This window comes from Phodopus roborovskii, unplaced genomic scaffold, assembly GCF_943737965.1.
Source record: "Phodopus roborovskii unplaced genomic scaffold, PHOROB, whole genome shotgun sequence".
In the NCBI taxonomy this organism is placed as follows: Eukaryota; Metazoa; Chordata; class Mammalia; order Rodentia; family Cricetidae; genus Phodopus; species Phodopus roborovskii.
Genome location: NW_026125554.1, coordinates 819,920 through 844,722, shown reverse-complemented (window position 1 = coordinate 844,722; position 24,803 = coordinate 819,920). Strand labels below are relative to the sequence as shown.

Here is a 24,803-nt window from a genome sequence, read left to right as displayed (position 1 = left end):
AGCTCCTATCATCCCAGAACTCTGGGGATCTGGAGTTCAAGGTAGTGAGGCTAGCAAGGGCTACACGAACTCACGAACGGAAAGAAATGAAATGAACTAATAGGCCAAGGACAAACACACAAAGTCTGCACCAGAAAATAGCCAGAGAAAGATGTTAGGTTTCCATAGAAACAGCATCCTAGCTGCTTTAAGGCCCCGCCCACCAATATCTGACAGCCAATCACAAGAGCGGCAGTGATATGCGCATGCGCAGAACCACACAGTTAGCGGTTCAACCTCCCGGAAGCGTGGATGGAGCCTGGATGCGCCTGCCTCCGACTAGTGGAGCTGTGCGCATGCGCACTCTCGTCGCCCGCCTGCCCTGGCGCGCAGGCGCTTTCCCAGCGTGCCCCGAGCGCGCGGGTGGCGGGCGCCTCAGTCTGCGAGCGACGGCGGAGCAGCGGTAAGGCGAGTGAGCTCTCGAGGAGACCGGGCCGCCCAGGCTGAGTATCGGGAGCAGGGCCGTCGGTGCGCGCTCACGTCGCCGTCATGAAGCCCCCTGCAGGTACCGGCCTCCCTTCACCCAGGCCCGGGTCGGCACACCTCCTCCGGCTCCTGGAGCCTGTGGGATCTCCGGTACCCCCGACCCCCTCATCTGCAAAATGAATGATCCAACTTTCCCATGACTTCATCCTCTTGGCAGACGGCATTTAAAAAGATTTTTTAAAAACTTTCGTCATGCTCCCTGCCGTTCTAAGTAGAGTGAGATGGACTGCCAAGCCGGCGATGAGCAAGACCACACATGGAGTAAAGGCATAGGGGGTTTTCTGCAGGGCTGCGTGAACACGGTGGCATGTAGGAACCTGGTTGCCAGGACCGTGTACCATCTAGCATATAGCGAGGTCAGGGGAGCACCTCCAATTAGGTTTTTTTTTTTTTTTAAGGATTATCTTTAAGTGCGTGTACAAGTGTACAGCACTCACGCAGGCCAGAAGAGTGCGGCGGGCCCTGTATACCTGAGATTAATTGCAGGTGGTTGGGAGTGGCCTTTTAAGGGTGCTGGGAACCGAACTAGGGTCCTCTGAAGAGCAGCAAACGCCCTTCACCACTGAGCCTCCTCTCCTACCCAAGCCTCTTAACACATGGGAAACGAGGGTGCAGGCCGGTACTCCTCTTTCTGAGGCCCTGAGGAGGAGCCACCCTGTGAGGATGGGGGCAGGGATCCAGGGTCAGGTGTAGACAGCATAAAAAGTTTGGATTTTTTTTAAGGCGTGATGTACTGTGTGTGTGTGTAAGGATGTCCATTTGGAGGTCAGGACAGCTTGCCATTCCATTCTCTTTTTCCACCTCATGAGTCTGGGGATTAAGCACCTTCAACTGTTTAGCTATCTGGTGTCTCCTGGACTTGCTTACTTCCTAAAAGGAAACTCATCCAGCCTCCAAAGATGACAAGGCTAGCCTGGGCAACTTGACAGGATCCTATCTTAAACACTAAAAAGGGTTGGTGATATGGTCAGCCATGACTGCTACTTCCAGGGTTCCCCACCAGCACCAGTGCAATGAAAGAAAAAAAAAAAAAAAAAAAAAAAAACACACTGTGTGACTTGTGTCTCATGTCTTAGAAAGTACCCTGAGATGTGTGTTACCTCCTTGGGTTTTCTCATGCTTGTGTATCATCCCCAGGTGTGATCATGGTAACAGGCATAATTAGAATTACTCTTGCCTCAGGACCTTGAAGGTGACCTGAAATGGAGGTGGTAATCCAAATGTTTACAGAAAGATGCTAAAATCCTGGCTTCTCCAGAATTTTAGAACTCTCCCTGTTCTCACAGCTAGCCTTGCCCCCACTTCTAAAGCCCTTTGCTTGTGTGTGTGTGTGTGTGTGTGTGTGCATGTGCAGCACACATGTGGGTCTGTGGAGGACAGGGATTGACACCAAGTATTTTCCTCAATAGCTGGCCACCTTACTTATTTATATAGTGAGAGGCTTTCTCTGTGAAGTTCTGGCTGTCCTGGAACTCACTCAGTAGGCCAGGCTGGCCTTGAACTCAGAGATCCACCTGCCTCAGTCTCCTGAGTGCTGGGGTTAAAGGTGTGCACCATTTTTATGGTTTTGAATTTTGACGCAGGGTCCATGTACCCCAGGCTAGCCTCATACTTGATATGTAGCCCTGGTGACCCTGGACTTTGTCCTCCTGCCTCAGCTTGACAGTTGTCCCCACTGCACCTGAGGTTTTTTTTTTTTTTTATAAATGTTGGTGGGGATGGAACAAGGGCATTGTGCACATTGGATGAGTGCTCTACCCACTGAACCACAGGCCCTGTCCCTATTTTCATTTTTACTTGTGAGAAACATGGTTGCATTATAGTCTCTATTTGGGCCTCAAACATGGAAACCTGCTTCAGCCTCCTGAACACTATGCGAACAGCCATTCATCCCTTCACCCAGTCTATCTTTGTGAAAACGCTCTCCTGGTGGGCAGTCACCTTTCCTACCCCATCTTAAGGGCCCTTGTTGCTGTCTGGTAAAGGCTCGAGTGCAGCGTAATGGTCTGCATGTGGTGAGCATGTGCCCACTCATCTTTATTTTACATGGCCCTGAATTATGGCCCTGCCCAGCTGCCTTGTATCACCAGTGTTAAACCAGTGTTGTTGGGGCTGTGTGGTAAGTGCTGGCAGCTGCTGGCCTCCACTGCCCTGTTCTTGATCTGTTTCCCTGCCAGTTACTCTCCTACACCTGCCTTTGTCAGTAAGGCCTGCTGTGGGCAGGAATGGCCTTAATTATATCTCAGCAACACCGGGGGTGTGGAGGGCCACACCTAACCCTGAAAGACATACTGGGTGGCTGGGTGGCACCAGCATGGTATAGAAAAGAGGGGACCAATAGAAAGACAGACTTCTGGAAACCCTTCAGGGCTGGCCTCTCTAGACCTTGAAAGGGTGAAGCTGACCAGAACCTGTGCTTACATTTCTAGGATTTCATTTGCCAAAGCAGTAGGATCCCTCAGCAGTAGAGCCCTGCCTAGAATCCCCCAGTGAGGGGTAGAACCCTTGCATAAGGTATCCCATCCACATCATGAAGGGCTGGGCCGCGGCTCTATCTCTGGCCGGCACTTACTCCTTGCTCATGACATTGTTGCTTCAGCAGATCCTGGGAGGAGGATGCTAGACAGGCTCTATTTGGTAGAGGGTTGGTGCTTCCCATAAGCCCCTGGCCCTCTTTCTTATTATGCTCCTGCTGAGAGCAATTGTTCCACTCTTTTTCCTGCAGCCTGTGCTGGAGATGTTGTGGATGCAGTCTCTCCGTGCTCCACAGTGAATCATCTACGCTGGGACCTGAGTGCTCAGCAGATCCAGGCACTGACCAAGGAGCTCATTGAACAGACCAAGTGTGTGTACGACCGTGTGGGCGCCCAGGACTTCCAGGATGTGTCCTATGAGAGCACACTGAAGGCGCTGGCTGATGTGGAGGTGACCTACACAGGTGAGCTCAGTAGGTCCCTTGTATTTGCAGAGGCTGGTTGGACCTGTTTACCCAACAGGGCAGGTAGTAGTAGCCTAACGCCTTCTCTAGCCTCCCTGCAGCATGGGCGTAAAGAGCCAGAAGGTGTCAACTCTGAAACCGAGTTCTTTGTGGCTTCTGTGAACCAGGTGTTGGCTCCTACCTGAGCTGCCAAACATACCTTGTCCAAGTTTGTTTTCCTTCTATTAAAGATTTCTTTATTTTTGGACCAGGTTTTGTGGCACACACCCTTTAATCCCAGCACTTAGGAGACAGATTCAGATGGATCTCTGAGTTTAAGGCTTGCCTGGTCTACACAATGAATTCTGAGATTGTCTGGTCTATGTAGTGAGTTTGGGGGCAGCATGGTCTACATAGCAAGACCCTGTATAATAAACAGAAGAAGAAAAGGAAACACAAGCAACAAAAATATTTTGTGTATGTATATGTGGCCTATGTGTGTGCCTTTGTGTGCAGTACCCACTGGGGCGAGAGGGGCCATCTGTTGCCTTGGAGCTGGAGTCACAGGTGTTTGTGATCCCTGTGTGGATGATGGGAACCAAACCTGGGTCCTCTGCAGGGGCAGCCAGTGTGCTAAGCACTGAGCCATCTCCTTGGTTCTTTTGTTTTCTGAGACAAGGTATGACTGTGTAGCCCAGGCTGGCCTCAAATTTGCAGTCCTCCTGCCTCAGCCTCCTGTATGCTGGGATAACAAGTATGTGTCAGTGTTGTCCATGTGCATTCTGCTGCAGCCTGAATTCACCTTGCATTCACCTGTTCTTTCTTCCCACCATGTGGGTCACACTCAGGTTGTTGGACTTGGTGGCAGACACTGTTTCTCACTCAGCCAGCTTACTATTCCTCATTTTGTTTTGAGTCACCTTTATGCCTACCAGACAGTTGAAAGTCATCCTTGTCTTCCTGCCTCAGCATCTCATAGGGCACACCTCCACACTCTCAGCAGGGCATCTGCTTTCTGTTACCACAGCAGCAGCATTTTTGAAGCTGGGAGTTCCATGATTCTCCACATGTAACTTTTCATGGCCTCAGTGCCATCAGACGCCCGCCCCCTCTCAGGGCTGAGCTGTGGCCATCGGTACCAACTTTTCAGATCCTCGTGTGTTACCCCTCCTCCGCTCTGTGTCTCTAATATGATGCTAGGTGTTCCTGTTGCCATCTGTCATGGCAGCTTCCTCCTCAGACCCAGCAGACTCAAGGTCCAAGCTGCCCAGTCTGAGGGCTACTGTGTCCCAAGCCCCTTTCTGGAAATGGGTAGGAAAGACATGTCCAGGCCACTGAGGCCTGTCTGCCTTGAGTTCAGCACAACCCTTCTGCCTGTATCCCCAGGTGTGGTGCAGATGGGCCCGCCACCACTTTCCTTCGGCTCTTGCGGCTGGCTGTGGCTTTACATATCCCTCAGTTGATTTGTGCTCCCAAACCTGCTCTGGCTTCAGTCCCCAGCCTCAGTTTACCCTCATGCATCAAGCAGTGTCCTCTTCCTCTGGTCTCAGGTGGAAATCTTGCCTGAGGGTACCCTCTGGTCCCCCTTCCCTTGGTCTGGCATTGCTGTACCAGGCATGCTTTGATATCCCCTGCTGGTCTCTCCCACAGCTCCTCCACCCAGTGTAGTTGCTCACACCTTTAATTCCAGCTCTCCTTGCACTGAGGCCAGAGGATTGCCACAAGTTCAGGCCTCACTTGGTTATAGCAAGACCTTGTTGCAAAACAGAAAGAACAAAAAGAAATGAGTGGGTCTGAGCTGCCCCTTCGCAGCTCATCGGTTCACCCCCATGACCTCTGCATGGAGGTCATGTCCTTTGTACCCCTCTCCTGGAGGCCTCCTGGTCCTCCAGGCCCTTCCCACCCCTGCTGCATACTGTGCTTGCTGGGGTTCCAGTCACTTGGTTGATGGGCAGCTAAAGTACTGAAGGGACCAGGTCCCTTCCTGCACTGGCCGGTGGCACCCTAATGTGACTAGGACTCTATATGACCTAAACATACAGGGCCATCACCACCCAGACTGGACCTCCTTAGGTGTACTGCCATCTCATTCCCATCCCACGCCCACGGGTCTACTTTCTGTCTCTGGATGTTTCTTGTCCTGGAGTCCCATGCCCTGTCCCCTTTGTGTCCGGGTCTCTGGCTGGTGCTATGGTGTGTGTGTCAGGCTCACTTCTGTTCAGGGCTGCATAGTGACCTATGCTCTTGATCCTCTTGGCTTCATGCCTGGGGAGTGGACTGGGTCAGGGGACAAGTGTAGTAATGTTCAAGCTTGTGTGGCCCTGCATTGTCTCACTCTGTAGATAAAGCTAGCCCCAAACTCAGTCATGTTCCTTCTGCCTCAGCCTCTGTTGTGCTGGAATGACAGGCATAAGAGCCACTTCTATGAATGGGTCAGCCATGGAACCATTCTCCTGTTAGCATGCCTGATGGTGTCCCAGTGTCTGCTTTACTGTCTTGAGTCTCTGCTGTGGCATTCCCCCTCCGTTCCAGTGCCTGAGCCCGGGTGCAGAGGCAGCTGGTGGGCCTGCTCCTCTCACCTTGTCCCATATCTCACCCTCAGTACAGAGGAACATTCTGGACTTCCCCCAGCATGTGTCACCATCCAAGGACATCCGCACTGCCAGCACAGAGGCTGACAAGAAGCTCTCGGAGTTTGATGTGGAGATGAGCATGAGGCAGGACGTGTACCAGAGGGTCGTGTGGCTGCAGGTACATGTTGGGGACAGAGGGGCAACAGGCACAGGGGTGCTGGCTGTACGCAGGCACATGGCCTGCTGCATGGCCGATGGCCATGATGCCACTGCCCACCATAGCCTGTGTACATGAGCCACTTTGTGGGATATACAACTTGAACTGCTAATTGCATGTTGAGAGCAGGCACTGTGAACTGCATGCTGTGGTCAAGGTGCTGTTAAAGTTATACAGGTGTAAGATGTGATGTAGGGCTGAGTGTATGTGATCCAGGCCTGTGATCACAGCATGTGGCTGTGAGAGCCACAGAAGGGGGCACGCTTCCCTGAGATTTCCATGGCTTCTTCCAGGAGAAAGTCCCAAAGGGTTCCCTGCAGCCAGAGGCAGCTCGCTACCTGGAGCGGCTAATCAAGCTAGGCCGGAGAAATGGGCTCCACCTACCTCAGGACACGCAAGAGGTAGGTGTGCCCTGTCCTGAATGAGTTCTAGTCTAGGCCTGATAACTGCCCCTGTCTTCTGCCTAGGGCCTGAGCCTAGGAAAGCACATCCATGCAGAGCCACTAATCAGATCATGTTACAGCCACCCACATTTCCTCCCCTGGGCTTGGCTGAGTCAGCTCTGCCAGGCCTGGAATGTGAGTCCCTATGCATGCCTCATGGGCTGGCTTAAAGACCTGGTATGCACAGAAAAGATGGTGTCATGCTAAGGCCATGCATACGGTCATGCAAGGCAGAGACCACAGATGACTCTGGAGGGATGAGGACCGGTGGCATGCTGCACAAATGAGCCTCAGAAAGGAAGAGATTGTGTGGACTCCTTGCTGGAAGTGTGCCTTGAAGGCACACTCCTCGGTGGGACCCCAGAGGCTGACACATTAGAGCCCAGGACCTTTACTGAATAGTGATGCCATTGTGCTAAGGTGCTGACAGCCAGGGAAGGCTAAAGGGAGCCAGATGTTCCCTGTGACTCCTAGCCCTGGAGAGCAGGGCCCAGCTCATATGTCACCATGATCACTGAAGGCCCACATGTACATGTACATTTTTATAGGTTGGGCAAGGGCAAAAAGGTCCCCCTGTTTGGAACAGGGGGTCCTAGTGTTCCCTGCCTTTTGCACCCATGCCTAGTCCCTATTCTAGTGAGCACTCATTGGCCAGGTGGCTTTGAGGAGAAGGAAGTGCCTGGAGTCTCCTGGCTTATGTCCAGACCCCACAAAGGCCCAGCAGCCCCTGATGGCCACATGTGGTCCCCAGCACCTGTCCCAGTACTATTGCTGAGGAGGCTGTGCTGTGATTCTTGGAGCCATGCTACCGTGTGCTGACAGCAAGGACCTGAGGCTGAGGCTTAAGGGGCCCGTCATAGAGGGCCCCGTCAAAGCCTGCAGCCTGGATTGTTGCCCTGTCCATTTGATAACTGCTGATTGCCTGTTAAACCCTAGACCCTGTAGCAGACAGAGATGGAACCCCATCTGTATCAGCACAGCCAGACCTCAGGCTGCAGGCTGAGGATCTTTCCTGGAGGAAAGGACACACGAGTCCAGAGATGCCCAGGAAGCAGCAGAGTATAGCATAAAAAATGAAAGACCCAGAGACTGATATTGAAGTTCAAGTTTCAAGCTAAAAATCAGAAAAGAAAAGCAGATGGTCACTAGCTCTTCACTTGTAGCTCAGACTGAAAGGGCTGATCCATGCACAAGCTCTTCACCAAGTCTCAGACTGGGACCTCTCCTCAGTGTGGCTGGAGAACAAATGCCTCTCTGAGACCTCGCTTCTATCTTATATACTTCCCTGATGCTGGGATTAAAGGTGTGAGCTGTAATTCTCTTTTAGACTGATTTACTATGGTGTAGATCTGGGTGGCCGTGGACTCAGAGATCCATCTATCTCTTAATCCTGAGTCCTAGGATTAAAGGTGTGTACTACTACCTCCTAGCTTCTGGATGCTGAGCTTAAATGTGTGTCTGACTTCTATGCCCTGTGGCTGACTCTGCTTTCTGAATCCTCAGGCTAGCTTTAATAAATCATAAACAATATCTCACCATAGTGGAAGTCATACCAGCCTCCAGCTTCTCCTATCGTTTGCTGGGAAGTCTTGGGAGGGGCAACCTGGCAGGACACCAGGGGCCAGTGCCCCACCACACATACAATGCTGTGTAAAGTTGGTTTGGAAGGACAGTGGAGGCCAGTGTCCCCCACACTACTCTGTCTCTGCAGAAGATCAAGGGTATCAAGAAGAAGCTGAGCCTGCTGTGCATCGACTTCAACAAGAACCTAAACGAGGACACCACCTTCCTGCCCTTCACACGAGAGGAGCTAGGTAAGTGCCGCAGGGTGAGCATCCTCACAGCTAGCCAAGGACACTGGCAACACCCTCTCTTGAAAATCGAGGACTGGGCTCTGCTCGCCCAAATCCTATCTACACCAGGAGCCCTGAGCTGGGGCAGTTGGGCTGTCCTAGCCTGGCACTGTTGATGTCCAAGACCCCACAGGCACCCTGCTACACACTGTGGGTTTTAGCCCAGGATAGGGGGTAGTGAGTTTTTGTTTTTATCGAGACAGGGTTTCTCTGTGGGTTTGGAGCCTGTCCTGGAGCTTGCTCTGTAGACCAGGCTGGCCTCGAACTCAACAGATCCTCCTGCCTCTGCCTCCCGAGTGCTGGGATTGAAGGTGTGCACCACCAATGCCCAACAGGATAGTGAGTTTTTGCCCAGGCCTGGGACCTTGGAGGATTAGCACCTGTGGGGCTTTCCCCCTGTGGCTGTGATGCCACCCGCCCTTTGGGGCCCGGGGCTTCCTGGCAGGTTCCCAGCATCTCACATGCCTAGGATGGTGGCCCATTGATCCCCACCGCTCCTCAGCCTGTACCATACTCACTGGTCAGCTGGAGACATCCTGTCGAGGTCACCTATGGCCCTGGGAGGCTCTCCAGGGGCTCTGGGGTCAGGGTTGCTGGCCTGGCTTCAAGGCTCCGTCTTGAGTGATGTCCACCACATCCATAGGTGGGCTCCCCGAGGACTTCCTGAACTCGCTGGAAAAGATGGAGGATGGCAAGCTGAAGGTCACCCTCAAGTACCCACATTACTTCCCACTGCTGAAGAAGTGCCATGTACCCGAGACACGGCGCCTAGTGGAGGCGGCCTTTAACTGCCGCTGCAAGGAGGTGGGACTGCAGCTATAGGTGTCCCCTACACCCACTGTCCTGTCCCCTACACCCACTGTCCTGTCCCCCGACACTCACTGTCCTGTCTCCCCTGGGCACACTGCTGCACACTGTTCCTCTGCAGCTGCCCACCATGTCCCTATGCTCAGGTGTTCACTGTCACGAGGACACCTAGTAGCCTTTGTATGGGGCATCTGCATTTAGCAGGTGAGGCAGTGTGGCTCTCCAAAGGTGGCATGCTCTTGGCTTCCTGTTGGCCAAAGGATTGCAGGTGGGGGTCCTGAGCTGTAGTAGACAGGGCAGGGAATGGACGTACCTGTTATCACTTCCACTGGCTTTAGAGTGACTGGGACCTGTCCCCCCACCCTCCCACAGCTACAGTTTTTGAGGTAGGTACCTGACTTCTGTGGATGACTTGGAATAGGCTGGGACTTAATGTGCTGTCTGTGGACTGTGAACCTCAGATCCCAGGCCATGGGCTGGGTGGGGAAGGATTGCCACCATCACTTAACCAAAATGGAGTTCTCAGTACTCATCACCCCTAAATCTCCCCTGACCTCCCAAGGGCCCCTATATGTGGCTGGTGCTGCCCCCATCAGGCCCCCTGCCCGCCTGGATGTGTTGAGCTGCTGTGTCACCACACAGCAGGTGTTATGGGTGGGGTGGCCAGGCCCACATGAGTACTGGGAGGTGACTGCCTCTGCTCTGCCTACCTCTTCCTGGGCACAGTGCTGCATTGTGCCCCTGTTCTTCCTTTATGGTGACCAAATGGAGCGTGCAGTTGTCCCCCATTGTCTGCTGTGCCATCTCCAGGGCAGGCCCGCTTTCTGTGTGCTCAGGCCTGTGGCACCTAAGACCAGTCCCAGGACAGCCAACCCTCACCTGTCTTGTGCACCCATGGTCTTGTCGGGAGGTGCAGAGGTGGGGCCACCACTGCCTGTGTCCCTGCAGGAGAACTGTGCCATTCTAAAGGAGTTGGTGTCCTTGCGGGCACAGAAGTCCAGCCTCCTGGGATTCCCCACACACGCTGACTATGTCCTGGAGATGAACATGGCCAAGAGCAGCCAAACAGTAGCCACCTTCCTAGGTAGCTGCCCTGCCCTGCCCTGCCCTGCCCTGCCCTGCCCTGCCCTGCCCTGCCCTGCCCTGCCCTGCCCTGCCCTGCCCATGGGCTCCTAGCTTTGCCCCATCCTTTCAGCCTCGGGGTCATTATCACTGGTCACTGTCCTTTCAGTCTCGGGAAGACCCACATGTGGTGTCCAGCCCTCCACATGCACTTGCTCTTCCGTGGCTCCTACACTGTAGATGACCTTGTGTCACATGTGGGTGGTTGGCGCCTTCCTTCCTGGGCAGTAGGGGTAGCCGCTGGTGACGGTGGTGCCTCTGCAGATGAACTGGCACAAAAGCTGAAGCCGCTGGGTGAGCAGGAGCGTGCAGTGATCCTTGAGCTCAAGGAGGCAGAGTGCACCAAGCGGGGTCTGCCCTTTGATGGACATATCCACGCGTGGGACATGCGCTACTACATGAACCAAGTGGAAGAAACACGCTACCGTGTGGATCAGAACCTACTGAAGGAGTACTTCCCAATGCAAGTCGTCACTCGTGGGCTGTTGGCCATCTACCAGGAGCTTCTGGGGCTGACTTTCACGCTGGAGGAAGGCGCCACTGCCTGGCACGAGGATGTGCAGCTGTACTCAGTGCGTGACACTGCCTCTGGAGAGGAGATCGGCAAGTTCTACCTCGACCTGTACCCCAGGTGGGCATGGGGACCTACCAGGACATCAGGGTTCACTACCACTCACCCTAATGCTGTGTTGTCTGCAAGGGAATAGAGGAGCAGGAAGCCCAGGGTGGCATGGAACTTCTGCTGTGGGGAAGTGCGGCCTCTACCAGATCCAGTAGCCACTGCTAGCTACCAGCTTTGGATGCCTGGGTGTCTCTTGTCTCTGCTCTGACCTCACCTCACTCCCCAGGGAAGGGAAGTATGGCCATGCGGCCTGTTTCGGCCTGCAGCCTGGCTGCCTACGGCAGGATGGTAGCCGGCAGCTAGCCATTGCTGCCATGGTGGCCAACTTCACCAAGCCCACTCCCGACACACCTTCCTTGCTGCAGCATGATGAAGTGGAGACTTATTTCCATGAGTTCGGCCACGTCATGCACCAGCTGTGCTCACGGGTGAGTGGTATGGGGTCCCTGGGGTTCAGTGCATCACTGGGCTAATGCCATGGACAAGTACGGGCAGTATTGGTCTGGCACATTCACCACCTCCTGGCACAGGCCGACCTTGGGCCTTCTGCTCTACGTAAATTGTTTTATTATTACATTTGCTTATTTTGCTTGTGAGGGGTATGTGCATGCATGTGCCATGCCTTGCGTATGCAGACCAGAGAACAGTTGACCTTCACCCACGATTTGGGTCTTGGGGTTTGAACTCATAGCATCAGGCTTGGCAGCAAGCCCCCCCTTACCCACTGATCTACCTGCAGTAGTCCCCATGCCCTCGTCATACTGCCATTTCATTTTTACATGAGCATCTCTCCCACACTTACCTAAGATGACTTTGAGGGTACCGTGCAGCCCAGGTTCTTCCAGCACTGGGCTGTTGTGCACAGTTTGCATGCACTGGAGGCTGGGCCTTGTGAATCTCAGTATGAGGCCTGAGGACCCAGGAATGTGGGTGGCCCAGCCACTGGCCTCAGTGGCCAGTGGTATCCAGTGTTCAGGAGCCCAAAGAGCTGACACCTGCTGGGGTTGCACAAGGTCTTACTTACGCCAGATGGGTGGCCTGGTCACCAGCATGTCTAAGCTTTCCTCACTTGTGTAGGCGGAGTTCGCCATGTTCAGTGGGACCCATGTGGAACGAGACTTCGTGGAAGCTCCGTCACAAATGCTGGAGAACTGGGTGTGGGAGAAGGAGCCACTGGTGCGCATGTCCCAACACTACCGCACAGGCAGCGCAGCCCCTCAGGATTTGCTGGAGAAGCTTATCAAGTCACGCCAGGCCAATGCAGGTGAGGCCTTGCCAGCCTTGGCCACAGGTACTTGCCAGATATGAAGCTTAGTGGCCACTTCCTGCTGGCTGACCTCTGACCTCCCCCCAAGGTCTCTTCAACCTTCGGCAGATCGTCCTAGCCAAGGTGGACCAGGCCCTGCATACACAGACAGATGCAGACCCGGCTGAGGAGTATGCCCGGCTCTGCCAAGAGATCCTGGGGGTGCCTGCCACACCAGGTAACTGGTCAAAGGCCCGCCTGACACTGCAGGGCCTCCATTTTCCCCAGCTCCCAGAGAGCTGCACATAGAGGAGCCCCTGGGGCTGCTGGAGATGCAAGCCATGCCTTCCTTACTCCCCCTGAGGCTGTAACCTAGGCGCACACTACCTAGCCTGTCTGCTGCAACTAGCATCTGTCACGGGCTTCATATAGGGGGTGCACAGGGACAGGATGCACACCCTGCAGAGCCCAGGACACATCACCACAGGCCCCACACTGTCCCTGCCCAGTCTGTCCTTCCCCAGAGTGGACACTGCAGCCTCTGCCTTACTGTGCTTACTGTGTCTGTCCAGGGACCAATATGCCAGCCACCTTTGGCCACCTGGCTGGCGGCTATGATGCACAGTACTATGGCTACCTGTGGAGCGAGGTATACTCTATGGACATGTTCCACACACGCTTCAAACAAGAAGGTGTGCTGAGCCCCAAGGTGAGTCAAGGTACACTGCCCCTGAGCCCTCAGTCAGCTATGGCAAACGCCAAGAATAGCACCTGGGCTACATGAGCTCCTCACTAGCCAGTCCAGTTCTATAGAGCTAACCCCTTGGTGCAGAGAACCCCAGCTGCCAACCCCATCCCCCTTGAACCCTAACCCCTTTTGCCCCCAGGTTGGCATGGATTACCGGACCAGTATCCTGAGGCCAGGGGGCTCTGAAGATGCCAGCACCATGCTGAAGCAGTTCCTGGGTCGTGACCCCAAGCAGGATGCCTTCCTCCTGAGCAAAGGCCTGCAGGTAGAGGGCAGTGAGCCACCTGCCTGCTGACCACAAACCAGCCTGCTGCCCTGTGCCTTAGCCTAGCCCAGGCTGGGCGGCCTCAACAGCCCTTAGGCCTGTGGAAGAGCTTGGGGCAGTTTTCCATCCTTGTCAGGCCCTAGCTCAAGGTCCCCTGGCCTCAGGCTGCCCTGATGGCCTCCTTCTTGCACTAGCCCCTCCCCAGCACCTGGTGTTGGATTGGACATGGTTCCTCTGTGATGTAGCCATTAAATTTCACATAGGGCCCCCTGCCTGCTCCTTCTTCTGTGCTTTCGCCTGCCACATCCCCAGTGCTCTGGGCTGTGACATTCATGGGTCACATGACAGTCCAGCTATTGGAGGGTGCTAAGGCCACCTGGCCAGTGTGTCACTCAGGGTCATTGTGTCTATTCTCAATCACCAGTTTTTAGGGGCAGGTTGAGGGGGGAGATTTGGTGATGTCCGCCACCTGCTGGCTTTGTATAGTATTGTGACCTCTACCCACCATTAAATCTGCATTTAAAGAAAGACCTGGCCTCATGTAATACCCGGGCTGGCATCCTTCAAGTGACCTGAACAGCAGACAGGATGAATGCAACAACTGCAAAACTAGGTGGAGGTGGAGGTTCTTGTACCACCAGGACCCGCTGCCCTCAGTTCCAAATAAGCACACAGACACTACATTAGTTATAAAACTGTTGGCTGATGTCTAGGGCTTATTGGCTAGCTCTGTCTTAATTATTAACCCATACCTACTAATCTATGTTTTTCTACATGACCTTATCTTATGGTAGAATGTTCACACCTGTTACTCCTTCCTCAGCTACATGGCATCCCTTTGCGGTGCCTCTCTGCCTATCTTTACCAGAATTCCTCGTCTCCTAGTCCTGCCTATCCTCCTGCCTCTATTGGCCAAACTGTTTTATTCATCAACCAATAAGAGAAACATATATACAGAAGGACATCCCCCATCAAGTAGGCATGGCAAAAGGAAGCCAGATCAACCCTGATCCTCAATTCACACAAAATTACAAACTAACCATGTGTCTTTCCTGTCCGAAGACTTTGGAGCCACCTTCTTTAGACATAATACAGGATGTCATGCTGCTTGCTATCTAGGAGGCCACCACTGAGATAGGGGCATGGGCAGTTTCAGGCCAGTGTGGCTTGTGTGGGTTCCTGGGCCAATGGCTCATTAACACTTTCCATACAGGCTTGCTGGCCTGAGTTAATCCCCAACATCGTTTGAACTCTTGCGCAGGGTACCCTTCTCATGTCTACACAGTTAGGGAGATGCCTGGGGCTCCCTAGTCAGCCAGCCTGGGTGAATTGGTGATTCTCAGTCAGTTTCAGAAAACAGATCTAGAGCTGGAGAGGTGGTTGAGTGGTTAGAGTCCTGGCTGCTCTAGCATGGGACCAACTATAACTCCAGTTGTGTGGGGGGAGGGGCGTCAATGTTCTCTTAACCACTGTGCCATCTAGCCCCGTGGGTCAATGTTCTCATACAGGCACTAGACAGATGACTAAGTGCATTTACAGACTTAGGCTCAAGTTACTGCACCCATAGCAGCTCAGAATCACCTGTTGCTACAGCTCCAGGGAGTCCAACCTTACCCCATAGGCTTCTGCTCACACGAGGTGCACAGGCACACCAATACTATAAAAGAAGGATGGCCACCACCTTCAGATAGGGTTAGATCAATATCAATGGGGCATGTGTCCAAGGGGATGAAGTGACAGACACTTTGGGGTCATGTAGCCTATGTCACACAGACAATGGGCAGGGGCCCTGCCCAGGCTCATCTGACTTAGATGTAAGGAGTAAGGTTTTTCCGCCCGCAGCTGGTCCGGTCCTGCTGCTGGGCCTGCCCCAAATAACACACTAAGACTCTGTACTTGATATAATGCTGTTGGCCAGGTACTATTTTCTTATCGGCTAGCTCTGTCTTAGGTATTAACCCATTTCTGCTAATCTAATATTTCCACGTGGTCTTCTTACCAGGGAATGGGGCAGGCATCTCGTCTCCCCAGTCTCTCCATCTTGACTCCTCCTTACTCTTTCCTCCTCGTCTCCTAGTCCCGCCTATCTAGCTTTCCTATTGGCCAACAGTACTTTATTCATTAACCAATATGAGAAACATATTTACAAAATGACATCTCCTATCACTTAGATAATGGATGTACCCAAAAAGGAAAAAGCACAAGGGATGCGGTGGCCACACCTTTCATCCCAGCCCTGTGGGTGCAGGGGACCTCTGAGTTCCAGCCAGGCATGGCTAAAGAAACCATGTCTCAAAACAAAAAGAGAAATGTGTGTTGTATGCACATATGTGTGGGGGCCAGAGCAGGCCCCTGTGTCCCCTCTGTCCTCTTACTAACTCCCTTCACTGAGGGTCTCTGGCTTCACATGAGGCTTGCCCTCAGGATCCATCTGTTATGCAAATTCAGGTCCTGATGTTTGCCTGGCAACCATCCCTATTCACTGAGCCACTTCACCAGCCGCAAGTCTTGTCTTTTTTGTTTCTGTGTGTTTGAGGCAGGGTTTTCTGTGCAACAGTCTTTGCTGTCCTAGAACTCACAGAGATTGTCCTGCCTCTGCCTCCTGAGTGGTCAGATTAAGGGTGTATGCCACCATGCCTGACTCAAGATTTATCTCCTCCCCCCCCCCTTCTATTTGCATTGTCTTCTGCAATGGCTGCAATCCCCTTAGCTGTTAAGCATAGTCCACAAGGCCAGATGTCATCCATTCCTGCTAACCCTGGGCTGGCCCATTCCACGCCTCAGTTTCCTCACCATAAAATCAACAGAGTGGGCAACCAAGACCCTGAGGGAGGCAGGTGGCCAGCCATGGGCTGAGGCCCTACAGAGTCCTCCTGCCTCCCTGCCGCTATCCAAGGTGCTGAACGCACCTATGTTTAGGAGACTAGTCAAGCCCCATCCCAGGCTGCCTGCCAGAGCCCAGCCTCTGAAATTCATACACCTTGCCACTTATACTCTCAAAATATTGTGTGTGTAGACAGGGTCTAGTGTAGGCCAGGCTGGAATCCAACTCAGAGATTCACCTGCCAGTGCCCACCAACTGCTGGGTGACAGGTTTGTGCTCATTGAGTTACAGTCCCAGTATTGTCAAAATACTTTATTGACAGTCACAGTCTTAGAAAAGGGGGTGTATAGCTGGACGGTGGTGGTGTATGACTTTAACCCCAGCACTTGGGAGGCATAGGCAGGGGAATCTGTAAGTTCGAAGCAGACCTGGGCTACAGAGTGATAACCTGTCTCTAAAAGAAAAAAAAGGAGATGGACGTGTGTTGTGTACTCTCAAGTCTGCACCCCGGATTGGGGAGCCCAGACCCCAGAGGGTCTGCATTGTCTCAGTGATCAGGGAATAGGAAAGTCTCTGTGGGTTGGGGGTCCTGGCTCAGGTGTAAGTGTCTGTCTTGTCCTACACCGGGGTCTGTGCTAGGCCTGGCAGTCCCACTTCCACTTGGCATGCGGGGATCAGCTTATGGGGAGGTGCTGTCAGGCCCTATGGTTGTCTTGAGTCTGGACGTGCTACTGCTGGTCACAGCACCTCCAGAGCACCCCACACCAGAGGGACCCTGAGCCACCTTGGAACCCAGGACAGCCACATCTCCACCCCTGGCATCTCCAGCCCCATGCGGCCTGGGCTGAGCAGTGATTCCAAAGCCACCCAGTCCAGCAGGGTGGCCCCACCCAGGTCCTCCGTGGTGTTGACCAGCACCAGGGTGGAGTTGTCTAGCTCTTCTGCTGAGTCACTCAGCATGGGTATTTCTATAAAATTCCCCCAGTCTGTGCTGAGGCTGCTGGGAGAAGAACCTTTGTGGGGTGTGCCAACGTCTGGCCAGGGTCCTGGGACCTCGGAGCCTGGGACGATGTCGAGAGCCACGCGGGATGCAGCGTGGTTGTGGAGGGTTCTGGAAAACACTGTAGAGAATTGTGGAGTCAGAGGAGGAGAACATGGAGAGGTACAGTCCAGTCCTGGCCTTCATTCCATGGCCCCACCTTCGGGGGGCCTCCCCTGCTCCAGGTGTGCAGGATTTGGTGGGGATTATGACCCCTGGGTTTGTCACACTCATTCACATTGTATGCACTGTTATTTTTGGAGGGTGCCATAGCGCCCCTCTGTAGGTCTGAGGACCGTTTTTGCATGATTCCATTCTTCTACTTTGTGGACCTGGGAATTGAACTTGGGTTGTCAGCTTGGCAGCAAGTATCTATCTGCCCCCAAATCCCCTGACATGGGCTTTTGAGGTGTGTATATGTTCATGTGTGTTTATCTGCTGTCATTTTTGTCAGGAGTCTCATGTAGCCCAGGCTGTCCTGGGAAGCCTAGAATAACTGAACTGACCCTCCTGCCTCCACCTCCTGAATGGCAGGCCTGCACCACCAACACCTGGTTTCTATGGTGCTGGGGATGGAAGCCAGGGCCTCTCATATGCCAGGCTAGCACCCTGCCTGCCGAATCCTGCCCTCACCCTGGGGGTCAGGAGGCTGGGATCACCTACCTCGAACTGGCACGAAGTCTCCAGGACTGTTGACCTTGTTGGAGCCGAAAGGGCTGATGGAGGGGAGGATGATCAGGACGAAGGACAGCAGAAGGACCTGCCAGACATGGGGTGGGGTCACCCCATCCTTCCCCTCCCCCATGAGCACACCCGAGCTCACAGGCAAGGAAGCTGAGGTCCTGCTACCAGAGGGTGCATGAGACTTTATTTTATTTAGATGGGTGTGTGGTTTATTGCTGACCTGTAACTCAGCAATCCCCCTGTCTTTGTTTCCTGAGGTTTATCACAAGCCTGTCCTACCATGCCAGGCTCCAAAACCCCCCCACTACCCCACGACCCATTTGATTAAAACCAAGCACACCCCCAGTCTTGGGGACCCTGTACTCAACTGCAGTCTGGACTCACCGCTATACAGGTGCCTGCATGGGCAGACTTGTTGGTTGACTGGACCACAAGAGCCTGCAGGTGTTTCAGCTGCTCCAGAAGAGACCTTTCAGGGAGATGACACCCAAGTTGAGCCCTTGGGGGGTCTCCTTGCTTCCTGACCCTTTCTGGGATCCCCCATCTTCAATATACAAATTCCACCCTTTCTAAGATGCCCTTCTTGCCCCCCTCCTGCCTCTCTGCCCCTCAGTCCCTCTGATCCAGCCACACAGCAGACTCTGCCCTGTTCCAGGCCTTTGCCCAGACCTTGCCCTCTGTGCAAAGGATGTTGTTTCCACAGATATGTGTGTAGCTGGTTCTTGCTCATCCCATAGGACTTTGTATATGCCAATTCCTCTCTAGCCAACTCTTACACACCTGTCAAAGCCCCAAATACAAAATCCCCTCCTTGGTAGACAGAGGTCTCATTTCTTGCTCTTACAGCCAGTGTGCCAGTGTTTTGTCCCTCAAGCCCTCCCTTGGGCAAACCCTAGGGGGACTCTCCCTACTCAACACATACTCACAAATTTTGCTTTTCTAAATGCAAGACCTTCCTCTGTAGCTCCTGGTTCTGGGCAGTACAAGCTGACATCCTGGAAAGACAAGGACCCAGTGACATTGAGAACATGCCTATCATCCGCCAGCCTCACAGACATTTCCCAGGGACCCAGTGACCCTGAGAACAGTGGATCAGTAACAAGGCCAAGATATGTTTGTCACTTGTGTGTTCTATGTTGTGTGCATGCCTGTGGAGTTCAGACAGGGACCCAGATGTCTCCTGTAATCTCTCTCCACTTTTTTATGAGACAGAGTTTCTCTATGTAGTCCAGACTGTCCTGGATCTGGCTCATAGACCAGGCTGGCCTCAACTCACAGAGATCCATCTGCCTCTGCCTCCCAAGTGCTGGGATTAAAGGTGTGCACCACCATGTCCAGATTTTGTTTATATATATGGGAGAGAGGTGTGTGCCAGTGTGTGTGTGAGACAGAGAGCACCATGTATATGCAGTGTCCACAGGGGCCAGAAAGGGTCATTGGATCCCCTGGCACTGAAGTTTCAGCCATGGTAAGCCACCATGGGGATGCTGAGAATTGAACCCAGGTCCTCTGCAAGAGCAGTCTAACTGCTGAGCTGTCCCTCCAGCCTCATACCCAGGTATTTCTTATTACTTTCTTTATCTGTGTGTGTGCACATTAATGCAAGTGGTCACAGCAGAAGCAGCTGTTGGATTCCTAGGAGCTGGTGGCACAGCAGCTCTGAACAGCCCTTTGCTGGAAATCAAACTTGATTATTCATGAGAAAGCAGCAAGCAAGCAGCTGTAGTCAGTGAGCCATCTTACTGGCCTCACCAAACTGGCCAGTGAGCCCCAAGGAATCCCCTACTTCCGTTACTCCAGACTTTAGTGAACTGAGGCTGGAGATCTGACCTCAGGTCCCCATGCTTGAGCAGCATGCAAATGCTATCATCGATACAACCTGAGGTGTAGGGCAGATCTGCCAAAGGCAACCACCCCACTGTTCTCTGTGCTCTGTCTCCTACCCGGAGACTTTCTGATGCTTTCCAGGCCCCTCGTCACTCAGGCAAAGACTCAGTGCCCTGACCCCACACAGAGCTGAGGCAGCCCCTTCATCAGGACCATTTCCCCTGTGAGCCTCAGTGGGGCCACCTGTCACCAAGTCTGATGGACCCAAGTTTGACTCCTCACAGGAGATCTCAGGTGCATGGTGGCCTGCCTGGGTCCACACACTCCAATCAATCAATCAATGCCCGGGCCATCCCTAGCTGCCTTTGGACTCCTGGCATTAGTATGGAGAAACAGTACATCCCCATTTTTGTTAAGCTGTGAAACTTGGACCATCTCTGGTTCAGTTTCCCTTAGGAGTGTGCAGCTGTTCTCCAGACCTTACCTGTTCTCCAGACCATCGATGTATTCTTTTTTCTTCTTCCTGCTTTCCTGAGCCGACTGTTTGTTCCGGATCTTTCTGCGTATTTTTTTCAGCACTCTCTCCTCATACTGCAGAGTGGATGAGGCAGGGTAGGAAGCTTTTGTCAACCTCTGCTGTCCCCAAACCCACATCCAACCAGTGATCTGTTTGCTTGTATGAGACAGGGTCTCATGTAGCCCAGGCTAGCCTCTAACTCATGTAGCCAAGGATGACTTTGAACTCCTCATGCTCTGGTTTCCCCATCCTGAGTGCTGGGGCGGCAGGCCTGTGGCACCCTGCCTGGTTTCTGTGGTACTCTGATGCCTCCAGAGCTTTGATGTTTTCCTGGCTGCACTCATACTGCAGACCCCACTCATTCTGAGGAAATGTGTGGGCACCATCTTGGCTGTGACCCAGACCACAGCGCCACCTGATGGCAATCCCTAGGACCAGCACTTTGCCATCAGTGTAAACAGAAGGCAGAAAAAAACAGAATATCTTTCCGGAGGCAGAGGCAGGAAGATCTCTGTGAGTTTGTGGACAGCCTGGTCTACAGAGCCAATTCTAGGACAGCCAGAGCTACACAGTAGTTCCATCCACAGGGCACAGTGGTGCCCACCTGTCAGCCCTGGGACGGTGGAGGCAAAGAGATGAGAGTTTGAGGACAGCCTCGGCTGCAGGGTGAGACCTAGGCACATGAAATAAGTAGATCCAGCCCTGCATACCTTGGTGAGAGGCAGCCGGGTGGGGAGGGTCACCCCCTCTTTAGCCAGCAGCTTCTTCTCATCCTCTGTCAGCACCAGCTCCTGGCAGTGCCCACTCCCAGGTCCCAGCAGCTGGGAGGTGGCCAAGGAATGCTGTGGCTGTGGAACATTGTCCATTAGAGACGCATAGACTCTGAAACTAACAAAATGAGCAGGACATGGGGAGAGACTTAGGACTATTACCCAACACCCAGGACGACTGAGATGAGAGGAATGCAAGCTCCCTGTCAGGGAAACTTTGTAGCAAGACCCTGCCCTTACAAAATTAAAAAAAAAAAAAGGGTTTGGGGTGTCACTCAGGGCTGGAGGGTAGGGCTCAGGGATGGGGTGGGGCTCAGGGCTGGGCTTAGGATGGATTAATTGTCAGGTGCAGTGGTCTTACGTCATCATCACATAATGCTGGCACTGGTTCCAATAATCTCTATCCTGACCCTGTCTCCCAGCAGAAAGCTGGTCCTCCTATAGTCACCCATGGCTCCCCCATGCCCTCTCCTTTACTGCAGATTCTGCCAGTCCAGGGGAGCAGACAGGACACTGCAGGACTGTCTGGGCATCAGTGTCCCAGGCTGTGCAAGGCAGACATGGAGGGAGGGGTCTGTCCCAACATTCAGGACCTGAGGCAACAGGGTGGGGGTGGAGATACCTACCAAGTCCCCACCACTGCCAGACAGCAGTAGTTCCTTCACTGTGAGGTTGAATCTGGAAGGTGAGCCAGCCTGCTCCTCTGGATACAGCATGTCTGTGCTCCACATGTCTGTCAGGCGGGGAAAGGACAGAGAGGACATTGGGCCATCAGTCTCAGTGCCCAGCCCCCAGCAAGTCCCCAATGTCAGCCTCAAAAATTAAGACCTTTTTTCCTATTAAGACAGGGTTTATCTGTACAGCCCTGGCTGTTCTGAAACTTGTTATGTAGACCAGGCTGGCCTCAAACTCACAGAGATCTGGCTACCTCTGCCTCCTGAGTGCTGGAATTAAAGATGTGCGCTACCAGGAAACAGTACCCTGTGTCTCGGTCTCCCCTCTGCTATAAAAGTTGCAACACAAACTCATCTTGTATGTGGATCTGCGCCATGGTATTGCAGAGGACTCAGAGCCAGGACAGCAAGGAGTGGCTGCCACACAAGGGTACAGGACTGGGAGCCTGTGACAAGTTCTGTGTCATCTTGGCCTGTTCCCCAATGGCCTGCATGCAGTAGGCATGCTGTTTAACAGCACAAATATCGTGGCAGTAAACTCTGGCTTCTGATCAGACTGAGCAGAGCTGTGTGACCTTAGGAAAGTGCCTTCACTTCTCTGAACCTGGATTTTATCAGGAACAAGGTTTTTTTTTTTTTTAATTGTTGTTAACATTCATTTATTTTATGTATATGATTGCTCCACCTGCAATGTATCCCTGCAGGCCAGAAGAGGGCACCAGATCCCATAAAGAGATGATTGTGAGCCATCATTTGGTTGCTGGGAATTGAACTCAGGGCCTCTGGAAGAGCAGCTAGTGCTCTTAACCTCTGAACCATCTCTCCAGGCCAGGAACAAGGACTTAATGCGAGGAAAAAGCACCTTGCAAATCTTCAGAGACAGATCATGGGGGAGTGGTCAGGGTGGAGCCCCACCTAGAATCCTGCAGTGAGGGGTTAGTAGAGTAGTCAGCAGCAGCCCTGTGTCCCTGTATCTCTAGCTTGGGCTCTTCCTGGCTAGGGGTGCCCATCAATAGATGTCCCTCAGGTAAATCATTATTGATCGTGGGGGTGGCCTCTGATAAGCTGTCCTTCATGGCAGAACCTGCGCCTGTGCCAGGGGCTCTGGACTCTCCCATACTTTTATTGAGCACTCCTGTGTTAGCCACACTTGGACAAAGCAAGATCCAGGCCACCCTCTGGCCTCATGTCTTGATTGCCTGGTGTCTGAGCCACCTGTGGGAGCTTGTGCCTCAGGACTGAGGCTGGTACCTATCTGTGAAATAGGCCCCTGCTTGTCACTGGCCTGCAATGTGTTAATCTGTCCCATACTCACCCAGATCAATGGCCACTGAGGACTCCAGTACTTGTGTGCTTGGAGGTGCAGGGCATGGGGCACTGGGTAGGTAGGAGGGGCAGGGCCCCTTGCCTTGCTGGCTTGAGTGACACCTGGCTATGGTGTTAGCTGCTCCAGGGCTGCCATGAGGAGGGGTGTCCTGGGGATCTGAGGGCAAATCCTCAGAGATGCCACTGTCACTGTCAGCTGGGGACCATATTGGTGAGCTGGGGTCAGAGTCTCGGGGTCCCAGGATGGAATTTAGGAAGTCATCAGAGTCAGAATTTGGTAGAACCTTCTAGAAGGGAAGTGGAGAGAGTAAGACATATACTTATGTGAGTCTGGGCAAATCCCTGTCCCTCTCTATGCCTTCAAGACAAAGCCATCCTTTCTCTATGAGCATTTGAGACATGCTAGCAGTAAGATTACAAGAAGGGAAAGACATAGACAGCACCTGAGTTTGAACCTGAACTCAGTTCCAAGTTAGTTGTATGACTCGGGTTAGCCACTTCACCCCTACCCCCAGTAGAAGAAACATCTAGACACACATTGGCAGTTGATTAAGCAGCTTCAATGAGTGAGGCTCACAGGTGTCCCTGTGCCCTCCCCAGCCCCCCCAGCACTGTGGCTGGAAGCGTCCACACAGGAACCCTCACTTGCTCCTTCCCGGCGTGGCTCCACCCTTCTGCCAGCTCTACATTTCTCAGAATGCCATCCTGCCGGTCAAACAAGAGGTCCAGGAGTTCCAGGCTGTCCAAGGGACCCATGGTGCAGGCAGGGGACACCATCTGAAGTGAGGAGAGAGAGGGGGCAGGTCACACTCACAGCACCCTAGCTCCTTCTGGGACCCTCGGGCCCTGGACTGGGTCTCCATCTGTGAATCTGCCCTGGGGTAGCCAGGAGTCTAAAAAGACCACAGCAGTGTGAGGTTATGATTTGAGTTCTCAGGGAGCTGAGGCAGGAGGATGGCAGGTTCCAGGCCAACCTGGGTTACCACCAGAAAGACTCAAAATAAAAATATGAAGGAAACAAACAAAACCTGGGGATGCATATGGCTAGTGTGCTGAGGCACACATTTCATATAATTTTTTAAAACGTTACTAGAGATGTGTGTAAAACAAAACAAACAAACAAAAACTTCTAGAGATTGGTGCCTGGATCAATCCTGTCCTGAAGTCCCTGGGAGGTTGGGGTCCCACAGCACTCCCTGTCCAGCTGTCCTCTCGCTGGCGTGATGTATCCCTGTTAGCCTGGAAACCCTCCAGCTCACCCCTGCCCATGGCCCCTCACCTTTCCTGTCGAGATGTCCCCATCCATGTCCAGGTCTATGCTGCCCCTTCCCGGGTGGGTCACTGTCGCCGCCTGCTGCTCCCTTTGCCACTCTCCACCCTCAAAGGATACTGAAATACGGCCCCCAGCAGTTCCCAGCCCAGCCCCCGCTGCAACTGGGCCCGAGGGGAGACAGACAAGACCTCAAGCCAATGGAAAGCGGCTGCGGGGGAGGGCGGGATGACCGTTATCGCTCTGTTTTGTGCTCTTCCAAGGAGCAAAGGGCAAAGTCTGGGGTGTCGGGTCTGCGGTGACCTCTCCCCTACTTACAGCCACCGCTTATTTCTAGCCTCACAGGATGTTGGGTCCCCAGCAAAATGCAGGGTTCTTGGGTGGTTTGTGCCTGCTCCCTCGACAGAGCGAAACAGCAGACACTTGGGTGTGGAATTCCGTCCCCCAATGCAGGGTGGCAACCCCTCACTTGCTGAGCACCCCCCACCGTCCCACGTGGGTAATCAATTCCTCTGGAATCACCTGGCCTGCATT

General features: G+C 53.3%; 2 protein-coding genes across 3 annotated transcripts; one reads left to right on the top strand and one right to left on the bottom strand.

Annotated features, from left to right (window-relative positions):
• The first annotated feature begins 419 nt into the window (after nt 1–419).
• Thop1 (thimet oligopeptidase 1) lies at nt 420–13,603 on the top strand. Its single transcript, XM_051177250.1, has 13 exons — nt 420–544; nt 3,251–3,463; nt 6,045–6,193; nt 6,526–6,633; nt 8,387–8,489; nt 9,172–9,332; nt 10,284–10,419; nt 10,722–11,088; nt 11,306–11,507; nt 12,157–12,343; nt 12,435–12,563; nt 12,898–13,034; nt 13,213–13,603. The coding sequence occupies exons 1-13, from the start codon at nt 529–531 to the stop codon at nt 13,366–13,368; spliced, it is 2,064 nt and encodes a 687-aa protein (XP_051033207.1). The 5' UTR covers nt 420–528; the 3' UTR covers nt 13,369–13,603.
• Nucleotides 13,604–16,466: 2,863 nt separating this feature from the next.
• Nucleotides 16,467–24,354, bottom strand: Creb3l3 (cAMP responsive element binding protein 3 like 3). Of its 2 annotated transcripts, none has more exons than XM_051177280.1 (10): nt 24,279–24,354; nt 23,645–23,776; nt 22,989–23,283; nt 21,626–21,732; nt 20,940–21,077; nt 20,197–20,303; nt 18,812–18,880; nt 18,270–18,354; nt 17,865–17,961; nt 16,467–17,283 (listed from the first exon to the last, which is right to left on the bottom strand). In XM_051177280.1, exons 1-10 carry the CDS (start codon nt 24,303–24,305, stop codon nt 16,901–16,903), a joined length of 1,440 nt encoding a protein of 479 aa, XP_051033237.1. In that variant the 5' UTR covers nt 24,306–24,354; the 3' UTR covers nt 16,467–16,900. The 2 variants fall into 2 exon arrangements, with proteins under 2 accessions (XP_051033237.1, XP_051033236.1); XM_051177279.1 differs by having other exon boundaries at nt 16,468–17,283; nt 22,989–23,286.
• Nucleotides 24,355–24,803: the final 449 nt, after the last annotated feature.